Source organism: Microtus oregoni, unplaced genomic scaffold (assembly GCF_018167655.1).
Source record: "Microtus oregoni isolate MIOR12 unplaced genomic scaffold, Mior012 000100F_ref0000014, whole genome shotgun sequence".
Lineage (NCBI taxonomy): Eukaryota > Metazoa > Chordata > Mammalia > Rodentia > Cricetidae > Microtus > Microtus oregoni.
In genome coordinates this window covers 513,745-541,731 of record NW_024544713.1, presented here as the reverse complement: position 1 = coordinate 541,731, position 27,987 = coordinate 513,745, and the positions used below count along the sequence as shown (strand labels likewise).

General features: G+C 38.8%; 1 protein-coding gene across 3 annotated transcripts in view; it reads left to right on the top strand.

Moving 5' to 3' along the window:
• LOC121443133 (androgen receptor-like) overlaps window positions 1–27,987 on the top strand; it is a 259,680-nt gene that overhangs the window by 90,620 nt on the left and 141,073 nt on the right. For 2 of the 3 annotated variants that reach the window (XM_041644814.1, XM_041644813.1), the window contains one exon: window positions 19,415–19,628. The exons of the other annotated variant lie outside the window; for it this stretch is intronic. In XM_041644814.1, coding sequence (XP_041500748.1) covers window positions 19,415–19,418 — 4 coding nt within the window. In that variant the 3' untranslated portion in view covers window positions 19,419–19,628. Of the gene's footprint in view, window positions 1–19,414; window positions 19,629–27,987 lie in introns of those variants that run through there. 3 annotated transcript variants of the gene reach the window in all.

The following is a 27,987-nucleotide window of genomic DNA, read 5'->3' as shown; positions in this document are numbered from 1 at the left end:
AATTAAGGGAATATAAATAGGAAAAATTTTCTTATTCATAAATGACATGTTATTATAAATAAGCGATCCCCCAAGTAATGAATTCAACAGTGTGTCAGGATACAGAAGCAACATATATTAATCAGTAACTTTTCTATATACCAACAGCCAACACAGAGGTAAAGAGATCATACACATACTTCCATTCACAATAACCTCAAAGAAACGAAATCCAGAAATAAAACTGACCAAGAGGATGAAGGAAGTTTACAATGAAAACTTGAAACCTCTGAATAAAGAGATAAAGACACTAGATGCAAATGAAAAAAATATCTCTGAGATGTCATCTTACTCCAATCAGAAAGGTAAAGTTCAATAAAATGACCACCAACAAATGCTGAATGTGAGTGAAACAGTATCCCTAATTCACTTTTAGTAGGATTTCAAACTGGTCCAACCACTCTGGAAATTAGTATAGAGAATTATCAAACTGCTAAAAATAAATATAAACCATATGACTCAGCTCTTCCACTCCCCTGCATATGCCCAATGGGGTCAACATTCTACTCCACAGATGCTCATAGCTAAGGAATGGAAACAATCTAAATTTCTTTCATCTGACAAATGGATAATAAAAATGTGATACATATATATTATGGAATACTAATCAGCTGTAAGAAAAAAGTTAAATCATGAACCTAGCAGATAAAAAAATGAAACCACTAAAGGTCATATTGAATGAGGTAATCCAGACCCAGAAAGACAAATGTCACATATTCTTTCATTTTTAAGGTTTCTAACTTTAAATCTTCACACATGAATATATAACCTAGAGTCACTGCAGAAGCTGGGGGGGCGGGTAAAAAGAATGATTATGGAATAGGTTGGGGAGTAACAATAAAGAAGGAATGGCAGTTTACAAGTGATTTGAAGGGGGAAATTGGAATAGCATTGATGCTCTAATCAGGAAGTGTAGCAGGAAATAAGTACAGAAAAAAGAATGAAGAAGGGTAAAATAATAATAATAACAATATCTGAAAAAGTTTTAAGCAATCATGCTATTACCTATCTACCTAAAATATCTATAATACATATACATAAACAGTTTAAATAAAAATGTCACATTTGTTCAAACAGTCCTTCTTCTAAGAGTCACAGGCTAACAAACGTAGACACCAGGCATGAGAAGACCTCTTTCCAGGTGTTGGGTAGGGTTGTCCAAGTGACTATTAAAATATTCTAGGCTGATACTATGACCCTTCCTTACCCCAGAGGTGGAAGTAAGTCTCTATTGCTGAAGAAGCCATCCACTTTGGATACAGTCACTTAGGTAACAAAACTAGAACAGACCTAAAATTCTCTTCTTTGAGAATTAGCTTTCATGGTATCAAACCATGAAATGTCCAAAGGAAGGAAGCAACTAAGAGTCCTACCCAACTATGCCAACTATGTACACAATGATCAACTCAGTATGACAACTCTAAGAGTGAACTGGTGGTACACATCCCTTGGTGGTGATCAACAACTGTCTGATTGTACTTAAGTCCTGTTGAAAAAGAGAGAAAGCATTTCTGGTACTAGAAACCTAGCCAACTACCCAGGACTAGAAAAGTCATAGATATTGAAGGGGAAACCACAGCCTCAAGGTTACTAAACCAACATAATCCCTAAGTACATTCTAATTATTTATCATTATATATACAGTTAACTGTAGTTCTTGATCTTCAACAAGGATCTTCTCTTTGCAACAGACAACATTATAGAAACCCCAAAAGAAATCAAAGTACAGTGCCTGGAGCCCAGTCCCAACTGATACACCTATAAGAGTACTCCTACACATTAGCCTTAGAGATCATTGCATAAGATTTACGAGCTAGAGAAAGATGTTAAGAGCTAGAGAAAAGAAAATTTGTTCTGAGATTGCATCTTTTATAAATGTCAGAGAATCTATGACACTCATTAAGTTTCACCAAAATGTTTGCCAAAACATGAGATGAACAAGGATGACAACAATAGCATCCGTGTTAGCATGGATGGGTAAAAGTGACACAGAACTGTTTGTTACTTAGGAAAGCTGAGAATGGGAGAAATAGTATTTCCCAGGAGAAGCATGACAATTAGTTATAGGTAATAAAAATACCATGAGTGAGGTAAATTATAAAAGAAAGAATTTATTTGAGCTTATGATTCAAGAGAAGTAAGTATTCATCATGGCTGGCAAACACGGCAACAAACAGCAAACATGGAAGTGCAATAAGATGCTGGGAGATCACATCTTAAATTTCAAGCCCAAACCAGAGAGAGTAAACCAAAAATGCTGTGAGTTTTAAATTCTTAAATACCACACCTTGTGACATAGTTCCTGAAATAAGGCCATACGTCTTAGTACAAATAACTGCTGAATAAATGTTCAAATTACAGAGCCTATGAGAATGCTTCTAATTAAAAATAGCTGTTATCACTTGTTTTTATGTCAACCTGACACAAGCTAGACTCATATGGGAAGAGGGAACATGAATTGAGAAAATGACCGCACTGTATTGGCCTGGGAGCAAGCCTATGGCATACTTTCTTAACTAATGATTAATGTGCGAGTGCCCAGTTCACTGTAGGTGTTGCCATGCTTAGGTGAATGTGAGGATCACAATCAGGCAGGGTGAGCAAGCCAGCAAACAAGCCAATAAGCTTCATTCTTCCTTGCCTTCTGCTTCAGTTTGCGCCTCCACGTTGTTGTTTTGAATTCCTGCCTTGACTTCCTTTGTTGATGAACTATCAGTTGAAGGTTAAAGATGAAATAAGACCTTTTCTTTCCCCACAAGCTACTTCTGGTCTTGTTGTTTTATTTTAGTGAAATGCGTTAAGGGCTTAGGGAGCCATACTAGTAGGATTACGGAAGACGGTGGTGCTGAATGTGACCACTTGATGAACTGTAGGAGGCATGGCTCAAGAGGTTTCAGAGGAGAAGAATTTTAGTATGTTGCTTCAAAATTATTTTCCTGATATTTTGTGGAGAATGTGGTTGCTTTTAGCCCTTGTCTGAAAAGTCTTCCTGAGGCTAAAGTAAAGAGTTTTGAGTCAATTGCATTGGCTAAGGAAATCTCAGAATAGCCAAGTATAGACTCTGTTGTGTGTTTACTAGTGTTAACTCTATTAAATATGTATATTAAAAGGAGAATGCCATCAAAGGAAAAATACAAATATAAATATATATATATATATATATATATATATATATATTTGGTTTTTCGAGACAGGGTTCCTCTGTAGCTTTGGAGCCTGTCCTGAAACTAGCTCTGTAGACCAGGCTGGTCTCGAACTCACAGAGATCCGCCTGCCTCTGCCTCCTGAGTGCTGGGATTAAAGGCGTGCGCCACCATCGCCCGGCCAAAAATATAAAATTTGAGGAGAAAAGGAGCATCAGGAAGAGGAATGGTGCTAAATCCTGTGTTCAAGGAGATAAACAGATTAAGAAATGGAATAAGGGGAATGGTGACCTCATGGCAAAGTCCAACCCAGCTAAGTTTTAACTTGTGAAAAGGGGTGTAGTGGTGCATGCCTTTAATCCCAGCATTCCAGAGCCAATGGCAGGTGGATCTCAGGCCAGTCTGGTCTACAGATTGAGTTTAAGGACAGCCAAGCTTAAGTAGTGAAGGAAACCATCAAAATCAGAAAGCTGATAAAGCTATAACTGAATGAGAGGCCCATGTTCCAGTTCCAGCAAGCAGCAGAACTTGGTCACGTGGTTCTGGCTTTAAGGGGAGAGGAAAGGGATTATGGAATATTCCTCTGTTACTAAGAAAAGAAAAGCCACTGAGGTCAGGCATGTGTCAGGGGTGTCCCTGAATGACCTAGAGAGGCCATTGCCTAAAGTTGTGAAGGTGACGTGTGTATTGCCTTGGAGACCCTAAGACACTGAAGATACCAAAGCCTTGAGATACCTGATAAGAAGAGCTGATAAGAAGGAATGTAATGAATGCAAGAAAAACAAATGTTTTTCAGTCAACCAAGCTGAAGAGAGTTGGAAATTTGAAGAGGACCTCTACATCAGACATGAAAATGCAGAATTTGTGGTTTGCTTGGCTGTTTTTTCATCTTGTATTTGTCCAATATTTCCTCACTGTGTTCTTTCTCTTCCCTGTAATTTTGAATGGTAATGTCTGTCCTGTGTTGTTATACATTGGAAGTATGTAATCTACTTTTCTAGTTTGATTTTGCAGGGGACTACAATTAAGATATTTCATGAATCTCAGAAGAGACTTGGAGAACTTTAGACTTTTAAATAAATTTGAGCCTGTTATAGATTATTGGAACTTTTGAATTTGGACTGAAGGCATTTTTTTTTTTTTTTTTTTTTGCATTATGATATGGTTACAAGCCTTTGGGGACCAGGAAGTGGAACATCGTTGTTTGAAGAAAATGGCCCCAAAAAGGAGTGACACCATTAGAAGGTGTGTCCTTTTTGGAGTAGATGTGGCCTTGATGGAGGAAGTATGTCATTGTGGGGCTGGGCTTTGGGGTCTCCTGTGCTCAGGCTACATCCAGTGTCACAGTTCACTTCCCATTACCTTCAGATCAAGACATAGAACTCTCAGCTGGTTCTCTAGCCTTCATGCCACCAGGTTTCCCACCGTGATGATAATGGACAAAACCTCTGAAACTCTAAGCCATCTAAATTGAATGTTTTCCTCTATAAAAGTTGCTGTGGTCATTGTGTATTTTCTTAGCAATTTAAATTCTAACCTCTTACCGGAATTTTCAATTCAAATAAAACAACAATCAAAAACTAAGTTAGCCTACTCAATTGTCATTCAGATTAATCAGAAACTGTACTAGCAATATGCCAAGTGATAGTGGTGCACGCCTTTAATCCCAGCACTCGAGAGGCAGAGGCAGGCAGATCTCTGTGAGTTCAAGACCAGCCTGTTCTACAGAGCTAGTTCCAGGACAGGCACCAAAGCCACAAAGAAACCATGTCTCAAAAAAAAAAAAAAAAAAAGATGTGTAAAGTCAAGTCATACCAGCAAAAAAAAAAAAAAATAATAATAATCAAATCAAGAATTCGTTAGTTACTGTAACCAAGATAAAAAACATCGAAGAGTGTGTTATGGACCATAGCAGAAAACCTACTGTTGTTATTTTGATAAGGTATTGTGTTCTCAAACTACATTCTAAATATTTATGTTTGTGGACACAGATTTGTACTACTCTCAGCCTTCATCAGAGAAGCTAATTATTGCTGTGGGTTGTGGTTAACATGGAGTTTCACCACTATTCAATGGGCTGAGAGTAGACAATTGTGGATTCTCATTCACAGATATGACATCTATATCAAACTCCTGTACCCCAAAGCTCAGAGAATATTTTAGAAGCTTGAATGAAAATAATGTAAGAGCTGAAGTACAGGGAGGAGTTCTTTGAAATACTGGACATGACTTGACTGTTGCACACATGAATTTGGGTGCATAAGTGATTAATTATACTAGGCCTCTACAAAATCAAGTCTTTTAAAAAAATTAAAGAACTCTGAGGGGTGGAGATACTAAGGCCTCAACTAAAGGCTCTACTCTGAGGAGCTGTAGGTCATTTATGTCTATTATGGGATGGAGAGGATTTGGGGGGAGTCTGGCCACTATTTGATTGCCCACATTCCAGTAGATGATCCCACACTCATGTGTTTGAATTTAGTGGATCAAAACTAACTAGTTATCAAACTAACCAACTAACTAAAAAATAAATAATAAAAATCAAAATCATAAAGTTTAGGAGGGCGATGGGTTAGGAGATTCTGTTGGGAGCAAAGTAGATGTGAAGAAACATTGTATAAACAAATAAAAATATCAAAGAATAAAAATAATATCTAAAGCATTCTGAAAAACACAAGTGACAAATATTGTTTGAAAGCAGTAACTGAAATATCACACAAAATTATAAAGTAGGGTCAATTAGAATGACAGGAGTTCTTACCAGAATCTGAAAGAATGTGAAGCAAGATGTAGAAGAATGTAATTTTACATAAAAAAATTCTGTAATTTAGCAAAGTGGTCATTCAAGATTTAAAAAGGAAATTACTGAATTACTGAATTTAATAACAGAAAGGAAACTTCTGGATTTGTAACTTTGCAAGCTAATTCTTAAGAGATGAATAAGGGAATAATAAATTAGAAAATATGAGATACTAAATTAGATGAGTAAGGAGAGATAAATGATGATTAAAAAAGTGTGGGTGCATATGATAGACTCTCTATGAGTTTTACTAACCATATTTAATGGCTGAAACCAAAATTGTCATGTCATCTGATTTCCAAAGCCCCATAAAACATTTTCCTATCGTTTGCTCTGTGGCTTTATTTTCTATCATACCTAACGACCTTCAACTTGTACTAACTGCACTATTATTTTTGCTTTTTCAAATACACCAGACTTATTCCTTCCTGTATCACTGCATTGACATTCACTGTGTCTTCATTCAAATGTTGGCAGGTCTTTCCCAAAATATTACCTAATTTCTGACGTTTTTCCCAACTCCATTCTTTATAACTGATCCCTAACACTCTCTGTCTATTTTTGTGTTTTCTTTCATTACATTGCAAGAATATAAAGAATATTTTGACAGAGATTGTACATCATTTTCATTTCTGTGTGCCCGGTGCTTAAGACAGTTTGGGATGCACAACATGGACTTACCTTTTCAATAGATGACTGAATTAACTATACAATTCACGACTTTTGTCTCTGGGTACTCTGAGAGTGACACAGATCACTTATATGTATTAACCTTGACAGAAATAATAAGAATCCGGAATACATAAGTATATGAAGAATATTTTAAAATATAAACATTTTTTTCAGGCCATGGACCTTTAACTTTCTATCCCTCTGATTTCATTTTATTTGTTGAATATCAACTAGATATTAAATTTTGTATTAAAATGTCAGTTCTATAAAATATAGTAGAAATTGAAAAGCACACCATTGGAGTCCCAGCCATGCTTTAGAAGGACAAAAATGGAAGTTAAAAATCTGAGCAGGCTTGTTTGGCAATTTCCACAGGTTCCCATTTTGCCAGCAATTCAATTGAATGCAACCCAATCCTACCACTGGAAACCTCATCTACAGGCAAGATATGGCCAGCTGAGGCTTTCTGTATCCCCATTAATAAGATTCCTCATTAGGATCACCTTCATGCATTCCAGGAGATTTCAACTGCACTAGGTTTCCACACCCTGCCCAGAATAGTCCCAATTCCAGCTGGCTCTCACCTTTCTCTCTCCCTGCACTCCATTGTTCCCCACACCTGATCCCCTACTCTGATCTACACCTGCTCTCGGTGCATTCATAAAATCTATTCAATTTTCCCCTCTTAAGGAGATCCATATGTCCCCACTAGACCACTCCTCTTTACCTAACTTCTCTGGTTATCATTTACTTAATGGTTAATATCCACTCATAAGTGAATACATACCATATTTATCTTTCTGGGTCTGGCTTCCCTCACTCAAGATGCTTTTTGTAGTTCTGTCCATTTGTCTGCAAATTTCATGATGTCACTTAAAAAATACCTGAGTAATACTCCATTGTGTAAATGTATCACATATTCTTTATCCAGGCTGTTGTTAAGACAAAGGGTTGCTCTCTACAAACTGACATCAGGGCCCCTTTGCTGAGGACAACACCCACATAATTCATTGAATACAGAGTAGTCCAGCTGGTGACTACATGGAGTCTTCATCCCTACATTCTAGTCTGTTTGGTGCAGAAAGGTACTCTGTGGGCTACCAAAAGAAAAACGTGGCCACTAATGCTCCCACAAAAATTTTGACCTACAATCTCTTCTGCCTGAACAATATACTAGGGCAATGGTGGCTCAGAACTTGTGTGACTAGCCAACCGTTGTCTTATTTTATTTAGGGAGCACTTTATGTAAGTGAACCCACGTAGGACACTGCTTGGGTAAACAAGAAGCAGAGGAGGCTAGATAGCCCAAAGACCTAGGAAAAAACTGAACACTAGAAAAAAAAAAAACGGTCTAGAAAAAGTATTAATAAAATGACTGCTAATGATATTCTGCTATACTTGTAGATCAGTGACTCAGTCAGACATTTTCTGGAGAGTCTAAGTGATATATCTTCATCCAATTCCTCCCCATGAGAGCCCAAGAAATCCCGAGGAAGATCAGGCAGAAAATCGGTTAGAGGAAGAAGAATGGGTGGAGGACACCAGGAGAAGAGGGCCCTCTGAATCAACTAAGAAAGGCTTATATGAGCTCGTAGAGACTGAAGCAGCAAGAACAGGGACTCCATGTGTCTGTACCATGTCCACTATGTATATATTATAACTATTAGCCTAGTATTTTCATGGGACTCCTGTGTGTATGAGCAAGTGGGTCTCTGACTTTTTTGCCTATCCTTGGGACTTATCTCCTTCTGTTGGTCTGCCATGTCCAATTTAGATATAGCAGTTTTTGCTTCATTTTATTATATTTATTTTGTTGTATTTCATTGTCATCTCTTATAATTCTGTTCTGTTCTTATAAGAGATAGAAAAAGAGTGGGGCTGGAGGGGAGGTATATTAAGTTGCAATGAGACTAGGCACCTCACTGTATTAAGGCTGAGCAAGGCAACCCAATATGAGGAGTAGGATCCCAAAAGCCAGTAAAAGAGTTGGAGACAGCTCTTCTTCCCACTATCAGGGGTCACACACAAGGATTAAGCTACACAACTGTCACATATATGCAGAGTACCTAGGTCAGTCCCATGCAGGTTTCCCAACTGTTGGTTCAGTCTTTGTAAGTCCCTATGAAGCCAGGTTAGTTGATGGTATCAGTTTCCTTGTGGAGTCTTTCACTGCTCTGGCACCTATAATCCTTCTTCTCCTTCTTCTGCAGGATTCCCAGTGCTCTGCCAATTGTTTGGCTGTGGGTCTGCATCTGTCTCCTTCAGTTTCTGGGCAAAGCCTATCTGATGATGATTGGGCTAGGCACCGATCTATGAGTATAGCAATAATGTCATTAGTAATCAATCACTTCATTGACTTTTTTTGCCAGTCGTGTTTGATTCTACCCTAGGTCTCTGGGCTATCCAGTCTCTGGTTCCTGCCCACACAGGCAGTGTATATAGGTCATGGGTTCCCTTGCATAGCATAGAACTCAAGTTAAACCAAACATTGGTTGGCCACTCCCACAAGTTCTGCACCACCATTGCCCCAGCATATCTTGCAGGCAGGACAGACTGTAGGCTGAATGTTTGGTGGCTAGGATGTTGTCCAGGTTTCACCTTTAGTATCCCAGAGTACCCTCTCTCACCAAATAGACTAGAATGTAGGGGTAAAGGGTTCATACAGGCACCAGTGTAACCCCTTTACATTCAGTGAGTTACATAGATTCTGTCCTCAGCAATGGGGCACCATTATCAATGTTTGGAGAGTGATCGTCCAACCTAACACAAGCCTGGGTTGCTTCTGGATCTCCATTCAGTCAACAGCTCAACCTCGTACAACCCAGTCCAACCACTAGAAGCCTTGCCTGGCTACAAAAGCTGGCCAGTTCAAACTCCATATCCTCCAACACTAGAAGAAGTTCTTACTAGTGTCACCCTCATAGATTTCAGGAAGTTTCCATTGTGCTAGGTTTCCACATCATTTCCAATGTCCCCAATTTTTGCTGTCACTCCATTTGTCCTCTTCTTACATGCTCCCCCTATACACTTGACCCCTTCTGTTCCCATCCCCACCTGCCTCCAATGCACCTGCAAAATCTAATTTCTTTCCCATGGAGATTAATGTGTCCCTCCTATAGCCCTCCTCTTCACCTAACCTCTCTGGGTCCATCGATTGTATTATCATCATCATCATCATCATCATCATCATCATCATCATCATCATCACCATCATCATCATCATCATCATCTTAACATCTAATATCCATCTATACGTAAATACATACCATATTTTTCTTTTGGGGTGTGTGTTACAAATTTCATGCATACGTAATATGTTTACAGTACATCTACCCCTCACACTCACTTCTCTTAATCTTCTTGGGTCTCTTCCACTCAAATTAATGATCTTTTTCTTCTTTAGTTATCAAATATATGCACATACAAAGACACATAGACACATAGATATAAATACATAAATACAACATGGAGGTTACACTTAATGTTTTCTGTGTTTGATATGTGTGCATGTGTGCTTGAGTGTGTGTGTGTGTGTGTGTGTGTGTGTGTGTGTGTGTGCAATTGTCCCCACTTAGGACTGTCTCATTAAGATTGAATAACTTTTCAGGGGGTTCATGTCTCAAGAAAACGAATTCTCCATCTCTGAACAGCTGTTGATTTCCTGTTGACCTTCCCCCTAGGTGTGGGACAACATGATATTTTCCCCACTCATTTTGGGATATTAATTGGTGTTCTTATTGTGCTTGTCTTGGTGAGAGCATATTGTTGAGCATCCATGAATGCAGTCTCCCTGTCATATATAGAAGAAGCTATCTTGCAGTAGATGTCCTGGTCCTCTTAGTATTATAATCTTCTCATACCCTCTTCTTAGATATTTCCTAAGCCTTGTGGGTAGTAGTTGGGCTGTAGATGTATCAATTGAGTTTGGGCACTATAGTCAGTAGTTCTCCTTAGTTTGACAACTTGTGGATTTCTGTAGTGGTCTCCTTCTATAGAAGTAAGTTTATTTGACATGAAAGCTCTGTTTCTCTATTGGTATATGATAGGCATTTAGAATGCAGTTAGAAATCATATCAGTTTAAGAAAGTGTCAATAATGGTAGGTTCTTTAGGGTCCCTGACATCACCAGCCATGGGTACTTGGCTGAGTTTACAGTACCAAGCATAAATTTTCTCCTATTGAGTAGGATACAAGTTTAATTAGACACCTTTTGGTTCCCCAAATGTAATTGCCACTATTACATTCTTGATGATACCTTGCCATAGTAGTTATTAATGTGGTTCACAGGTTTTACATCTTGGAAAGACTATGAGTTACTTTTTTCCCCTGGCAGCTTACATAGTTCTGTTGAAGACTATGAGAGCCAGTCCTCAGAGATAAAGCTTTCAGGTCAGTTCCTGCTTCATTAATTCAATTCTTCTGGAAAAGAGCCTGAACATTCAAGTTACAGGGGCAACCCAAGGAAAAAAGCAATGACCTATATTGTTTGGAGAGACTATTGAAAACCCCTGACCATCAACTCAAAGGAAGATTTCTTATACTTGGAGAATTTGTGACTTTTAAATTAAAGAAGGGTATTAAAGAGATTAAATTAAAGGGGTAGCAACAGATTTGAAAAGACATATTGTGAAAATAGATTAATTGGCTAAACAACTCCTGGGGCCTAGTTGCGTCTATATTCTGCCTTTTCTAGTTCCTATTTATAATTATGAATGAAAATTATTTCATGTAACAGTGCTTCCGTTTCCTCTTGTACAAATCAGAAATAGAGTCATCTATCTAATTTAATAGGATTAGTGGTAAAGTAAACCTATTAACATGTGTATATTTAAAATGGTATTTAAAATGCAGCAATTCCACTATCATTGTTAACTGTTATTTTAAAGGCTGTTTTGCTTTTGTTATTGTCTTCACTGTACTAAAAATGATCAAATTTAAATAGAGAGAATACATGTCTATCTAATACATAACCAAGTAATGATACAATCAAAATGGAAAATAAGTCACACTTTAAAATATCGCATTTTATTTCATGGTCCACCATTAAGAATCCAAAAGGCATCTGTTCTTAGAATTCTTCTTGTGTACATACAGACTAATAAGGTTGTATTTAGTAATGTATATTATGAAATATATGCATATATAGATGTGTGTAGGTATGTATATATGTATTATATATAATATATGTATATATATTAACAAAAAAGAGACCATGAAATTGAAAGGAGGATATATGTGAGGATAGGAGGGAAGAATATGGAAAGAGAAATTATATAATTACATTATAATCTCAAAACATAAAAGTATTTTAAGATGGTAGACTGCTGACAAATATGAAGATATTGATACTGCCATTGAGGTAAAGAATTTTAGCAAAAAAATATAGGAATATGGAAAATAGGACCTACTTCAGGTCAGAAGCATCACCATACTTTTAGTAGATATGAAATGCCTAGATTTTTATTCTATTTAAATTGGAAAGCCAAGACAAATATGAGCAGAAGAGGAGCATGACCACCTTAGTTTTCACTCTTTTCTCTCTCTTTTGTTGGAGATAGATTAAAGAGGAGAGCAGAACTGATACTATGTTAAAGTCATGTAAATAGATACAAGATAGAAGTAATTATCCTCCACATCATATAGTATCAGACTGTGAGCTCCATTTTTCCTAAAAAATGGGATTTGTTTAAGATTAAGACCCACGCAACATGATTGGTTATTGACTAATTGGGAATAAGGTGAATTTGGCATGTGTAGAGAAAGAACGGAAGCTAAGAACCTAGATTTGAAGTCTCTTGGGTTTCATCCAAAGCTCTTACCATTTCTCTAAGCTGTTTACTCTTCACTGGTGCTGCTATTAGCTTGTGCTGGACCTCTTCCATGGCACAGGAGCCTGTTCTTTCAGTAAAGTATCCTGTGTATCTTCCTTGTCTCTGTGATTACATTAAGAGACTGCAAGCTGGGATTGCAACTTCTCTCTTTTCTTTATATCCAGAAATGCTCATTTAGAGAAGCATTCCTGAAAGTTAGCCATCCTGTACCCAGGAGTTCTTATGGTCATTGGGTGGCTTGGACATCCGCACAGGAATTGAGGAAGGTGCCTGCTACACCTAATGTAGTTTTCTAGGACCCATATAAGTGTCTCCGTGGGAAATCTCTGCAAATGCTGTGATTCCAGCTACCCTGGGGGCTTTGCCCAAACAGAGAGTGCTCTTGGCTGAGCCTCCAATCCTTCCATTTCTAAACTTTGTGTATTTCAACAGAAATCTGATCTGGACTCTTCTGATTCATTTACACTTAAATCATCCAAGGACTCTGTTGTAAGAGTGAATTCAGCTCCAAAAATGTCTTATAAGCGTTGGTTATAAAACTCCCTAAGATTTTGTGAGCTAATTTTTTTTTACTCCCTTTTTCTTTGAAACAAGATGTTGTGACTTTGCCAAGAGTAAATGGATTTCCAACCTCAAAGGGGTCGTGTTTGGTTCAAGAGTCAGAAATTATGGAGCTCAAAGGCCCAAGTACATTCTTCAAGAATTGGCAATAATGAATCCCAGGGGATGGGAGGAATGATAAATCTTAGAAGCTGAGTGTGGGGGTGACAGGAAGCATCCATTCTACCCTCTTGGCTCAATGCCTTAAAGCCTTAGGACTTTTGTCCCTTAACTGAGTAAATGGGGCCATGAGACAACACACTGCTACAAGTTACCAACAAAATTAGGCAGAAAAACATTTCCCATTTTGAATAAGTGCCTGACAGTTTAGAGTGCTTTTCACAGTTTTTCCTTTCACTTAGTCCTTCAATGGTTCTGATGTCTAGAAATATCCATCTCCATTATTTTCAGAAACATAAAGTGAGACTAGGAAGAGCTGCCATGACAATCTGTAACAAAGCCAGAGGTTCTCTTTAATTAACTTCAGACTGCATTAATAAAGGACACATAAGATGTGCCTACTTATCTTGAGTTACCAAGAGACAAAAAGGCAACAACTTAGTTACTAGCTTGAAATGTCTCTGATGCAACTTGCAGTGCAGCAATAGTGCTTCTTGATGTATTGGAGCCTTAGGGAATGTTGGTTGCTATATCTCATATGTAACACATATAATATTTTTCTTTTATAATTAACTGTATATTTATCTTACAGTTTTCCTACTCATGATTCTCCATATTTCAATAGACTCTGACTATATCAAAGGCTGAAATGTGTGTCAGGTGTTTCTCAACATCTTAACTCAAAGTCAGACACAGGAGAAGATGATCTATGAATAAGCATTGGAGAAATATTATATGGGTAAAGCTTGGATCTGTGACCGAATAGAGACATGAATGTGGGAGAATGTGTCCTGTAAATGTAGAGTTTAGAAACTGGAGGACTTGATGAGGTCTCACCAAGTGAATATGTTGGTATCAGAATTGAAAGGAATGTTATGTGTGTATATATATCTACGGATATGTTACAATTATATTATCCTATGACTGTGCTTAGAGATTGATCATAAAAGCATTTTTAAAAATTCAAAGGTAATAAACATAAATAAAAAATTTCAAAATTTGTGTTTTTGGATCTGGGTTACCTCACTCAGATTTATTGGTTTTAGCTCCATCCATAGGTAAATCCTGTGAATCGCATAATTTTATTTTTTTCTTACCAGCTATAATATATTCCACTGTGTAAATATACCTACCATGCTATCATTTATCCATTCATCAGCTAGACTCTTTCTATTTCCTGGCTACTAGTGAAATGAGCAGTGATGAAACACAAATGACTAATATTCTGATCAGATTTTAGATAAATATGGGGAGCATGTTACTACGCAGTATAGGAAAGACCATTCTTACTACAAATTGATGACAGATATGGATGAACTATGGAAAGATTTTAGTGTTTTGTGGAAGATAAAATTTGTGATAAGTGAAATTTGACTTTTGAAAGAAAATATTTTTTGAAAAGTGATGAAGAAACAGCCTATTCCTCTATACTGCTAAAAATAAAATGTGAGAAGAGAGAAGTGATTTAAGAATTGAAATGTTGATTACAAGCAAGGCCAAAACTTAAGAAGTTGGAAAATCTGTAGCCTACCTACGAGTTGCTAAGAAAGCCCTGAGTGAATGTGTAAAGAGCAGATGAAGTTCTGTGTAAAGGTGTATTGTTTGACCTAAGGTGGCCGTGCAAGGGCCAAGGTCTCTGACCTATAGTAATTTGGCAGAGCCTCTTTCCCCTCATAGGTCAGACTCAGAGAAAACTGGCAAAAAGCTGTCATCTGGTCCAAGTACTAGTGTTTACACTATTGTTTACAAATATTTAGCTAGTGTGAACAAAAACTAACTGCTGGAGCTTCTTCCTCTAAAGTATTTTTTTTTTTTTTTTTTTTTTTTTTTTTGCAATTTGACACTGCTCACCTACAGAGACTTCCTATCTAGGAACACTACCTAATATCTCACCCCTGTGCTACACATAGTAAGCATCCTGAAGTTTCATATTGCTGTGGTAGTGATGCTACTACATCAGAGTGCTGACATTCCATCTGACTCTAACTTTTCTTTGTATATAAATGTCATTTCTTCAGTGTTACTGTCGTTTCTTCACTCACTAGCCACTCCTAGTCAGGTTTCCAGAATCAAGCTGCATACCATACCTACACATAGTGCAAAAGAAAACAAAAGTCTATTTGGGAGGAAACATAAAAAAAAAAACCATAATGAGGTATGTCATTAAAAGTTAGGGCCTATTCATTGAGACAGACAGGAGATTAGGCAGTCATCCATACAGGAAGCTAGATCTTTACATAAACACAATGGAAGCCTGACTCTAAACATTTGGAGATCATCCTAGCTTCTTTTTTTCCCCCCTGGTTTCATCACTGTCTCTTTTTTTTCTTATTGATTTTTTTTTATCTCTACATTTTTTCTGCTCCCCTCCTTGTCTCCCCTCCCCTTCAACTCTCTCCTAAGGTCCCCATGCTCCCAATTTACTAAGGAGATCTTGTCACTTTCTACTTCCCATGTAGATTAGATTTATGTTTGTCTCTCTTAGGATCTTCATTATTGTCTAGGTTATCTGGAAATGTGATTTATAGGCTATTTTCTTTGCTTTCTGTGTTTAAAAACCACTTATGAGTGAGTACATATGACAGTTGTCTTTCTGGGTCTGGGTTACCTCACTCAAAATAGTGTTTCCCACTCCATCCATTTGCCTGCAAAATTCAAGATGGCATCATTTTTTTTTCTGCTGTGTAGGACTCCATTGCGTAAATGTACATTTTCCATATACATTCTTCCATTGAGAGGCATTTAGGATGTTTCCAGGTTCTGGCTATGACAAATAATGCTGCTATGACCATAGTTGAGCACATGTCCTGTTGGCACGTTTGAGCATCCTATGTATATATACCCAAAAGTGATATTACTGAGCCTTGAAGAAGGTTGTTTCCTAATTTTTTGAAGGCATCACAATCGCTGACTTCAAACTCTACTACAGAGCTACAGTACTGAAAACAGCCTGGTATTGAAATAAAAACAGACAGGAGGACCAAAGGAACCCGAATCGAAGACCCAGATACCTTTGAACACCTGATTTTTGACAAAGAAGCAAAAATTATCAAATGTGAAAAAGAACGCTTATTTAACAAATGGTGCTGGCATCACTGGATATCAACATGTAGAAGAATGAAAATAGATCTGTATCTATCACCATGTACAAAACTCAAGCCCAAATGGATCAAAGACCTCAACATAAAGCCAGCCACACTAAACCTCATAGAAAGGAAAGTGGGAAGTACACTTGCACACACTGGTACAGAAGACCACTTCCTAAATATAACCACAGTAGCATCCTAGCTTCTTATCACATCACAGGATCATGGTGCAATTCCCCAGGGAGGCAGAGTACAAAGTGGTTTCAATGCAATGGTTACTGCTTTCAAATTCTATCTTAAATTATTTGCTCCATTTTTTTCTCACTGTGGCCCTTAGATATCCCTTATTTAGATTTACTAAGATCAGTCTACTATGCATTGTGACTAGCAAAGCAGTGGCTATAATTGTTTCCACCTAGACTTCAAAGGATGAACCAAAGAGGTGTGAGGTACTGAGAAATAACTATCACCAAGAAGGACTCGTTCTTCTTTTCTATACCCCCTCATCTGTCCTCAAATCCTTCTCATTCACTTACTACTTTTTGCTCCATTATCTCCCAATAGGAAGAACCTGCTGTTGTTATTCTGCTAAATGGATGTAGTATTAAACCTATGGCCAAAGACCTATAATTGTACATATGGATAAGTGAATCTCTCAAACCTCATCAGAGGATCTTCTTGTAGTCAATGGTGATTAGCTAAGGGAACTATGAATGATCAATGTTCATCGAATAAGAGATTATTGAATAGTCGGCCCCAAGTGGCATATCTCTGTCTCACCGCCTGCTCTCAAGGCTCAGGAATTCCTGTAGAAGAGGGGAAGAAGGATTGTAAGAACCAGAAGCAAAGATGACTCCTGTGGAACAGTGTTTTCTGTATGCAACAGGAAAGTTCTTGTATGAATTGAAAGCATCTGGGAGATGTTTGCATAAAACCTGTACTGAATCAAAGATAAGGTGTTATTCTCAAGCCCTGCCCTAGCTAGAAAGTATATATTATAGTTTAAATGTGATGCTCTCAGCATTCATGTGTGACAGGTTAATGTATAAAATGAGTGTTGGTAGTTAAGACCTTTGAATGTGATTAGATCTTTTAAAAATGATTGGTATGTTAGAGTTATTATTATAGGAGATTTGGCTATTGTGAGAATAGATTTGCTGTAACAACCAGTTTTGCCTTCATCTGTCCTATTATCTTCCCTTATCATTTCAGTATCTGCTATGGGGTGATACACAAAAGGACTTGATTTTGAACTTTACATTATTTTCTCCAGAGCTTTGAGAAATGTGTTTAATTTCTTAATAAATCACCCACTTTGAGATAGCCTTTCATCATAATCCAATGATAGTTGATAAAATGTGATTTGATCCTAGTTTATATTCATTTAAAGCCCTCACTATTTCTACAACTTTATATAGAGGCGTGGCTGTATAAGTGTGGAATGAATGAATCACAAATGTGAGTCAACAATTCTAGTCTCCAAGTGAAATTTTCTGCATGACCTTAAAAAGTTAATTAAATACTATAATCCTTTTCATCTAAAGTATGAGCTTTTTTATAATGTATACTTAAATTGGTTATTTTAAGCTAAGGATAAAAAGTAATAAAATATATGCATGTATTATACAAAGCAAAAGAGATAAAATGTTAAACTAAGATTAAGATTACTGGGGAGTGGTAAAATCTGGAGTTAAGTGCCTTGTGTTCAAAAGCCTTCCATAGTTTGGAGTAAGTTTGCATTCTTAATCTCTCTTTTCTCTCTTTGAACATTTTTGAAACAATACTTTGCCTGAAATTTTGATATGTAAAAGAAAAACAGTGCTGCTTAAAGTCAAATGGGATTTCAAAGACTATGACGCTATAGTTAGCAATAGATCCTAAGAAGGCAGTGACTTAAAGGTTACAACCAAGTATTTGGCTGAAAATAAATTTCTTACATGGGGTAACAATCTGCATATTTTTGTAATACTTGTTGCCCTAGGTGAAATGCTGTTCAAGGTTTAAAGCCTGCTGAAAGTTCACAAAATATAGCATCTGGGCATCCACAGATTCTGCTAGGACCTCTGATTCATCACAAATCTTGTGGCATTTGATTTTGAAAAGCTCTGATAGACCTCTTTGTCACTTAGGCTTTCCTGGAACTAAGAGTCAAAAATCCAATACTTGCAGTTCTTCCTCCCTCCTACTCACTTTTCCTGACAAATCAAAGGTAAATATGGACGATGCTTCCCGTCTCTATTTCCTGTTGAAGTTTTTCCCACATGCAGAGAAGTTACCTCTTGGACTATATATATAGCTCAACATCAATTGAATGTGTCACCTGGAGGATAGGATGTTCTATAGAACTGCTGTCACAGCTTTCTTAGAATTCTTTGTGCGCCACTTTCAGGAATTATCATATAATCTCTGGTCTTGCAGACATTTTCAAGACATACTCATATGAACTTTCACTAATAAGTCTTGCTACTCTGTGCCACAGAAAGACAGCCCTGCCACATTTTCTCTATAAAAATTCCATTGTGACTTGCCATCTTGTCAGAGAGCTCTGCCTTTATTTCATGCATTTTCAACCACAGGAAAAATGACAGAACTGTCATTCCACCAGAAAGACATGTCATTTCATAAGACAAAGCTTATGATAAACTTACCTCTTTTGTGCTCACAGATATTCGATTCTCAGAAAGCTCTGTCTCAGTTGCATACTTTCCTATCCACATCAAGTACCTTACCTCTACAAAGTCCACAACCATCTTTGATTTTGACATACCTCACAACAATCACCCATGTGTTATGTTACTTTTCCTGGGGGCTATATAAAAAATGTCTAATCATGTCTTTTATGGCACTGATAACAGATCAAAATAATAATTCCAGTAATTTTATTTTTCTCTAAATGAAAGACACTCTTTCAGTGTGGCTATTCACTAGGGAAGAACATGACTATGTGACACAGAATACTATGGTCACTGACTTAGCAGTCATAGTAATAAAATCAGAAGAATAAGACTAAGAGTTAAACCTATGCAACTAGTAATGTGGCTTTTAACATTTTTTTTTAATCAAAGCAAATTTAGAATGGTCAAGAACACTTTTAGATTCTCACAAATTCTTCTTGCCTCCCAGGTAGGAAGGAGAATATTAACTGAAGACAGAACTTCCATGATGCAACTTTCATGAAATAGTCATCCATCCTGCGGTGAAACTTTTCCGTGATAAAGCCATTCTTTTCACCTGCACTTCTAAGCTAAGGTCAATAAATTTCACTGGTTCAGTCGACTAGGCTTGTGAGAAATCATTGCTCTGTTCTATTGTCAATACAATGAGGTGAACTGCTGTTTGCTTCCTTTATCCCAGGAAAAGTAGTGTAAGAGATTGTATCGGATATTTACAGATACAACAACAGTACTGAATAATTATGATTAATATATATATATATATATATATATATATATATATATAAAAGCACAGCTGTCACATCCAGTTTACTTGTGTCTTTGTTTCTAAGAGTATTTTGTGTAAAAATAAAGTGAGCTTTGTTTTTAAAACAACTCCATTGGTCTTCATCTTTCTGATTAAGATATGAAGGCAATTTACATTTGAGATAATTATGTATTTCAGAATTAGTCTGCCTTTTGGGGTGCTAGGGGTTAAATTTATGATATTATTCATGTTAACCAAATATTCTATCACTTAGTTACACCCAAAATCGCATGTCTGTGTTTGTTCCTTCTTTTCTTTATTTCTGTTATTTGAACACTTTTAGAGACTTACATATTGATAATAGGCTTTTTTTTTTCTCAGTCTTTGTATAAATTTTTGTACTGGTTATTCTCGGCACTGCAACTATTATCAGTATGCTTATATTAACTAGGATTACTAGTTTAATCTTTTAGGCCAAGTGTAAATCTCTTTCATTTAGGTCTAATTACATTATCTACTTTTAGTTGTCTTGTGTGGAGTACTAGACACTATCACTTTTGCTGAAAGCATTATTGCATTTTTGTTTATTAATTTATGTGGTGAATATAACCTAATGTCTAGTCTAAAGTTCTTCTACTCTAGTGTTAATTCTTTTCTGATACTCTCGATATTTTTTTAAAGATTATTTCTATTATAGTTGAAAAAAATCCTTTAGTCAATATTTGTGTGTAGGTTCAGGTCTTGGTTTTCTTTTATCTGACTATACCTTCAATTTTTTTTATTAGCAAAGAACATTTTCCAATTTCTTTTTTCAAATTAATATATGTATTATTTATTTTGTATTGCCTACTTCAAATTTTAATTTTCTTTTTTAAGGAAGTTTTTTTCAATACCAACCACAGTTTTCCTTTCTTCTCTCTTCCAGTTTCCTGTCCCCACATCCCATCTTAGCCTCTTTCCCAATCTACTTGCTTTAACTTAATTCAGAAAGGGGCAAGTTCAACATGGGAGTCAACAAAGCATGGCTTATCAAGCTGTGGCAGGACCAAGTTCCTTCCCCTGCATCAAGAGTGGGCAATGCATCCCAGCATGGTGAATAGGTTCCAAAACACCATCTCATGTTCAGGAACTGGGCTGATCCCTGGAGTAAGAGCCCTACAAACATACCAAGCTACACAACTGTCACTCCTGTGCTATTCTTTAAGAATTTCATAGAGTGTATTATTATCATATTTACTATCTCCCCGTCTTCTCCCAGATTCACCACCACTTCTCCAACCACCCGTCTTCATGTCCTCTTTTTCAACAAATTTATGGCATCCAAATTTTGTGCTCAAATTCTTTTGGATGTAAAACTTATCTTGAAGTGAGGTCTAATTATCAAGGGACACATTCTTTTTCTGTTGGTGTTTTTATTATTTTTACTCGCTCTTTTTACACAGTATATTAGCCCCACCCTAACCAAGAAGCTTTTTGCAATTGATGTTTTTTAGAAAAGGTAAAATCAGTATTCTCCACCGAAGTATCTAGGTATATTAAAGACACTCCAGTTCAGGCTTCATACCCAGTAGTAGTTGGCCAACATAAAAAAGGGATACATTCTGAAACAAAACTGGCTATTCTTTTGCTCAGCAAGGCGTAGGACTTCATTTTGAATTCTACTTTCTATGCTGATATTTCTTCTTATTTCAGTTTACACAGTGCTTGTTTGCTCTGTCATAGTCACTATGAGTCTACATGTTCAGAAGATAAAGTTTCCTTGCAATTATCTAACCTCTCTGGCTCTTACACTATTTCTCCCCCCTCTCCCACAATGAACCCCAAAACTCAAGAGAAGTAAGTGAAGCATATACGTTTTTTGCAGGGATGAAAATTTTGCAGACCCTTATATTTTGTATCTTGACCAGTTTTGGGTGTGTGTTAATCATTATCTACTGAAAATTGAAGCTTTTTATATGAAGGCTGTGAGGCACATTAATCTATATGTATAATAAGTCATTAGGAGTCTGTTTAATACTGTGTCTAGCAGAGTAATAGTGGTAGGTTCTTCTCTAAGGATCAAGACCAGACTAACTGCAGATAATTGGCTCTGATAATTTCACCATAGATGGATTTCATCTTGTGGAGTACACCTCAAATCTACTCAGAAATTGATTAGTTATCCCATAATATTCATTCCACTATTTTAACAGTGATCATGTCTTGCCAGGTCAGTCCTTATTATATTTCGCAGGGTCCATAGAAAGATATAACTGATGATTACTTGTCTCCATTTTTAGCTTTGCATAACACCTTCCAGCACTATGAAAGCTAGCTAGTAAGGATGAAGTTTCTGGGTCAATGTGAGCTACTTTTTACTGTCTTCGATGACTCAGATATGCTGTGTCATAGGGTCTTACAGTCAAATTCTGGAGAGTAATAAAGAGCATTGGAAATAGTCTGTAATATTGGGGGATCTATGGGACCCCACTGGCAAAGAAATTTAAATGTGGTCATACTATCTGGGCACTGGAGATTTTATTTGCTTTCCCAAAATGTCTAGTAGGGTCCCATACATTACCCCAAAGGACAATTTCAACAAGGGCAGAACTAAAACCCTTATTAATAATAAAAAAGTTTAACTTCTCAGAATTAGAAACGTATATTTCTTTACTTTCATCACATCCTAGCTAAAAATTCTGTTTGTCCCTCTTCACTTTACACTACAGGATTGATTGATATTTATTTTCATGGAGTTCTTCTAACCTTTCTCCTTAGATACCAGGTTCCTCTGTACCCCAAACAAGTCCTATCTTTACTTTTCTCCTTGTATTTACTGATTCTATTTATTGAATTTGTAACACCTGCCACATCTATGAAGTATTGTTGAGAATATTTTTATAAAACTTTCCCTAAAGTCACACTGGGAAAGAAATACAGAGCACCCTGTGTTTATTGTGTGATTATCTGGGTTATATGGTCATGTCTTCTCAGAACAGGGACTGTGGAACTTTATCAAGGATCTCAAGAATGTGACTAGTACAAGTCTCTCTTCAAGCAAACTTGTTAGGTGAGATTGTGTTAAGAAATATTGGAGAGTTCAGCATTTTACTAGGGAAATCACATTCCCCCTTGTGGTTCTTTGACTTATTAATCAAAATAAGAGTAGATTCAAAAGGAAACTCAAGGACAATTTTATTGGAGTTGAAAAGATAAAAAAAAAGAAACAAGAATATCTAGCTTTAAATCTTGGCCATTACCCAAAGGAATGGAGAAGAGAAGGAAAAGAAACCATTCTGACAGGAGATGATGATGCACGCCTTTAATGCTAGCATTCAGGAGGCAGAGTCAAGCAAATCTTTGTGAGTTCAACCTGGTTTACAGAGCTAATTCCAGGACACCGAGGACTACACAGAGAAACCCTGTCTTGAAAAACAAAAGCAAACAACAAAAAGACATGCCATTTGAATCAAGTGATTGTGGAAATAAGCCATATGGCAGAGAAACAGACACATAATAGGGAGGGGAACTTTAGAGAAATAATGAAGTCCAAAGTAAAAGGCAAAGGATGCTGAGAAGAGAGAGAGAGGGAGAGAGAGAGAGAGAGAGAGAGAGAGAGAGAGAGAGAGAATGTTTTCTGGGAAGGAAATATACATTATCTCATTAAAGGGAAAATTATTCTTCCTAGTTCTAAGATGGTTTAATATAAACCCCTAATTCCTGAGAGGTGGTCCCTTTGTCAGATAATTGACCAATTCAACTGGATTAACCTTTATTAGAGAAGGTGATGGCATATGACCACTCAGAGGTAGATTCACTTCTTCACTGTAAAAACATTGAGTCCTTACCCCAAATCAAAGGGAATAGGAGCTATAGGATAATATTAATAATTCAGCTCATCACATAGAAAAGTAAAAGCCAGTCGGAGGCCTGATCTTTCGGCGCCAGGAGACCCAGCATTGGGGTGAGTTTCTGGCCCACGGCGCCAACCTGGGACGGGGAGCTCGGGGGTTTCTTGGCCCCCTGTCCTGCTTGGGCTCTCTGCAGGGCCTCTACTCCCTGGGTGCTGCCTCTTTCTTCCTGGCCCACCCAGCTTCCGTCCAGAGCCCTCCCCACTTCTCCCCCACTGCCCACTTTAGGCGCGTGGCATCGCCCAGCCCAGCCTATCTGGGCGCTGAGTCCGAGTACCCGGGGCTTCCGGGGGGCAGCAGTTCCTTTGTTTCTGTGGCCTGCCTGCACCAAGCGGGGTAGGTGCTTTGTCTGCGAGCTGCCCAACCAGCATGGAGGCCTGATCTTTTGGCGCCAGGAGACCCAGCATTGGGGTGAGTTTCTGGCCCACGGCGCCAGCCTGGGACGGGGAGCTCGGGGGTTTCTTGGCCCCCTGTCATGCTTGGGCTCTCTGCTGCCTCTTTCTTCCTGGCCCACCCAGCTTCCGTCCAGAGCCCTCCCCACTTCGCCCCCACTGCCCTCTTTTGGCGCGTGGCATCGCCCAGCGCACCCTATCTGGGCGCTGGGTCCGAGTACCCGGGGCTCCCGGGCGGGCAGCAGTTCCTTTGTTTCTGTGGCCTGCCTGCACCAAGCGGGGTAGGCGCTTTGTCTGCGAGCTGCCCAACCAGCACGGAGGCCTGATCTTTCGGCGCCAGGAGACCCAGCACTGGGGTGAGTTTCTGGCCCACGGCGCCAGCCTGGGACGGGGAGCTCGGGGGTTTCTTGGCCCCCTGTCCTGCTTGGGCTCTCTGCAGGGCCTCTACTCCCCGGGTGCTGCCTCTTTCTTCCTGGCCCACCCAGCTTCCGTCCAGAGCCCTCCCCACTTCGCCCCCACTGCCCTCTTTTGGCGCGTGGCATCGCCCAGCCCAGCCTATCTGGGCGCTGAGTCCGAGTACCCGGGGCTTCCGGGGGGCAGCAGTTCCTTTGTTTCTGTGGCCTGCCTGCACCAAGCGGGGTAGGCGCTTTGTCTGCGAGCTGCCCAACCAGCACGGAGGCCTGATCTTTCGGCGCCAGGAGACCCAGCATTGGGGTGAGTTTCTGGCCCACGGCGCCAGCCTGGGACGGGGAGCTCGGGGGTTTCTTGGCCCCCTGTCCTGCTTGGGCTCTCTGCAGGGCCTCTACTCCCCGGGTGCTGCCTCTTTCTTCCTGGCCCACCCAGCTTCCGTCCAGAGCCCTCCCCACTTCTCCCCCACTGCCCACTTTAGGCGAGTGGCATCGCCCAGCCCAGCCTATCTGGGCGCTGGGTCCGAGTACCCGGGGCTTCCTGGGGGCAGCAGTTCCTTTGTTTCTGTGGCCTGCCTGCACCAAGCGGGGTAGGCGCTTTGTCTGCAAGCTGCCCAACCAGCACGGAGGCCTGATCTTTCGGCGCCAGGAGACCCAGCATTGGGGTGAGTTTCTGGCCCACGGCGCCAGCCTGGGACGGGGAGCTCGGGGGTTTCTTGGCCCCCTGTCCTGCTTGGGCTTTCTGCAGGGCCTCTACTCCCCGGGTGCTGCCTCTTTCTTCCTGGCCCACCCAGCTTCCGTCCAGAGCCCTCCCCACTTCGCCCCCACTGCCCTATTTAGGCGCGTGGCATCGCCCAGCCCAGCCTATCTGGGCGCTGGGTCCGAGTATCCGGGGCTCCCGGGCGGGCAGCAGTTCCTTTGTTTCTGTGGCCTGCCTGCACCAAGCGGGGTAGGCGCTTTGTCTGCAAGCTGCCCAACCAGCACGGAGGCCTGATCTTTCGGCGCCAGGAGACCCAGCATTGGGAGAGCCAACATTGGGGAGAGACAGCGTTTGGTAGGCAAGGAGACCTAATCCGGTAAAAGAAGATCCATAGGGAGCATTTGGAAGAAGAGATGGGCCGATGTCAAGACAAGAATTCGCCCAACAAGCTGAAAAGCAACATGAAGCTACCAGAAACAAGCGACCTCACAACGGGAGGACAAGAACCCCTTAATCAAGAGGAAGGAGAAAAGATTGACTTCATGAAAGTGATTGACACCCTTAAACAGCATGTAAAAAACGCCCTAATAGAAATGGATGAGAAATATAACAGAAAGTTTGAAGAATTGAATAAATCAGTGAATGATACCCTAGAAAACCAAGGAAAAACAATCAAACAGATAATGGAAACAGTTCAAGACCTGAAAACTGAAATGGAGGCAAAGAAGAAAACACAAACAGGGCCGTCTGGACATGGAAAATCTAGGTAAACGAATAGAGACTACAGAAACAAGCATAACCAGCAGAATACAAGAGATAGAAGAAAGACTCTCGGATTCTGAAGATACCATAGAGAAAATAAACACACTGATCAAAGAAAACAGCAAGTCCAACAAACTCTCATCACAAAACATTCAGGAAATATGGGACACAATAAAAAGACCAAACCTAAGAATAATAGGAGTAGAAGAAGGAGAAGAAGGGCAGCTCAATGGTCCAGAAAATCTATTTAATAAAATTATAGAAGAAAACGTTCCCAACCTAAGGAAAGATTTTCCTATGAAGGTGCAAGAAGCATACAGAACACCGAATAGACTGGATCAAAAAAAAAAACATCCCCTCGCCATATAATTATCAAAACACAAAGCATACAGAATAAGGAAAGAATATTAAGAGCTGCAAAGGAAAAAGGCCAAATTACTTATAAAGGTAAACCTATCAGACTTACACCTGACTTCTCCATGGAAACCATGAAAGCCAGAAGGTCCTGGATAGATGTACTGCAGAAACTGAGAGACCATGGGTGCAAGCCCAGATTACTATACCCAGCCAAGCTTTCATTCACTATAAATGGAGAAAATAAAATTTTCCAGGATAAAAACAAATTTAAACAATACGCAGCCACAAATCCAGCCTTACAGAAAGTAATTGAAGGAAAATCACTAACCAAGGAGTCCAACAATGACCACAATAACTCAGACATCTAGAGACCCTTCACCAACACAAAACAAAGAAGGGAAACACACAAACTCTACGACTAAAAAAAAATGACCGGAGTTAACAACCACTGGTCATTAATATCACTTAATGTCAATGGACTCAACTCACCTATAAAAAGGCACAGGCTAAGAGATTGGATAAGAAAACAGGATCCAACATTCTGCTGTTTACAAGAAACACACCTCAACCACAAAGACAGGCACCTACTCAGAGTAAAGGGCTGGGACAATGCCTATCAAGCAAATGGACCTAAGAAACAGGCAGGTGTGGCCATACTAATCTCTAACAAAGTTGACTTTAAACTTAAATCAATCAGAAGAGATGGAGAGGGGCATTTTATACTCATAACAGGAACAGTTCATCAGGATGAAGTCTCAATCCTGAACATCTATGCCCCTAATATAAAAGCACCCACGTACATAAAAGAAACATTGCTAAAATTCAAGGCAGCCATCAAACCACACACACTAATAGTAGGAGACTTCAACACTCCTCTCTCACCAATGGACAGGTCAATCAGACAGGAACCTAACAGAGAAATAAGAGAATTAGTGGAGGTAATGAATCAAATGGACTTAACAGACATCTATAGAACATTCCATCCAAATAGGAAAGAATATACCTTCTTCTCTGCAGCTCATGGAACCTTCTCGAAAATCGACCACATAGTCGGTAACAAAGCAAACATCCACAGTTACAAAAAAATATTAGTAACCACCTGTGTCTTATCAGATCACCATGGATTAAAGTTAGAATTTAACAATAATGCTACCCCCAGAAAGCATACAAAGTCGTGGAAACTGAACAGTCAACTATTGAACCATAGCTGGATTAAGGAAGAAATAAAGAAAGAAATTAAAGTCTTCCTGGAATTCAATGAAAATAAAGAAACAACATACTCAAACTTATGGGACACTATGAAAGCAGTCCTAAGAGGAAAGTTCATAGCACTAAGTGCCCACTTAAAGAAAACAGAGAAAGCTCACATTGGAGACTTAACAGCCCACCTGAAAGCTCTAGAAAAAAAAGAAGCAGACTCACCTAGGAGGAGTAGAAGACTGGAAATAATCAAAATGAGGACTGAAATCAACAAAATAGAAACACAGAAAACAATACAAAAAATCAATGAAACAAAAAGCTGGTTCCTGGAGAAAATCAACAAGATTGACAAACCACTATCCAAGCTAATCAAACGGCAGAGAGAGAATTTGCAAATTAATAAGATCAGAAATGAAAAGGGGGACATAACCACAGACACAGAGGAAATTCAGAGAATCATTAGATCTTACTACAAAAGCCGATATGCCACAAAATTGGAAAATGTAAAGGAAATGGATACTTTTTTAGATAAATATCATATACCAAAGTTAAATCAGGACCTGGTGAA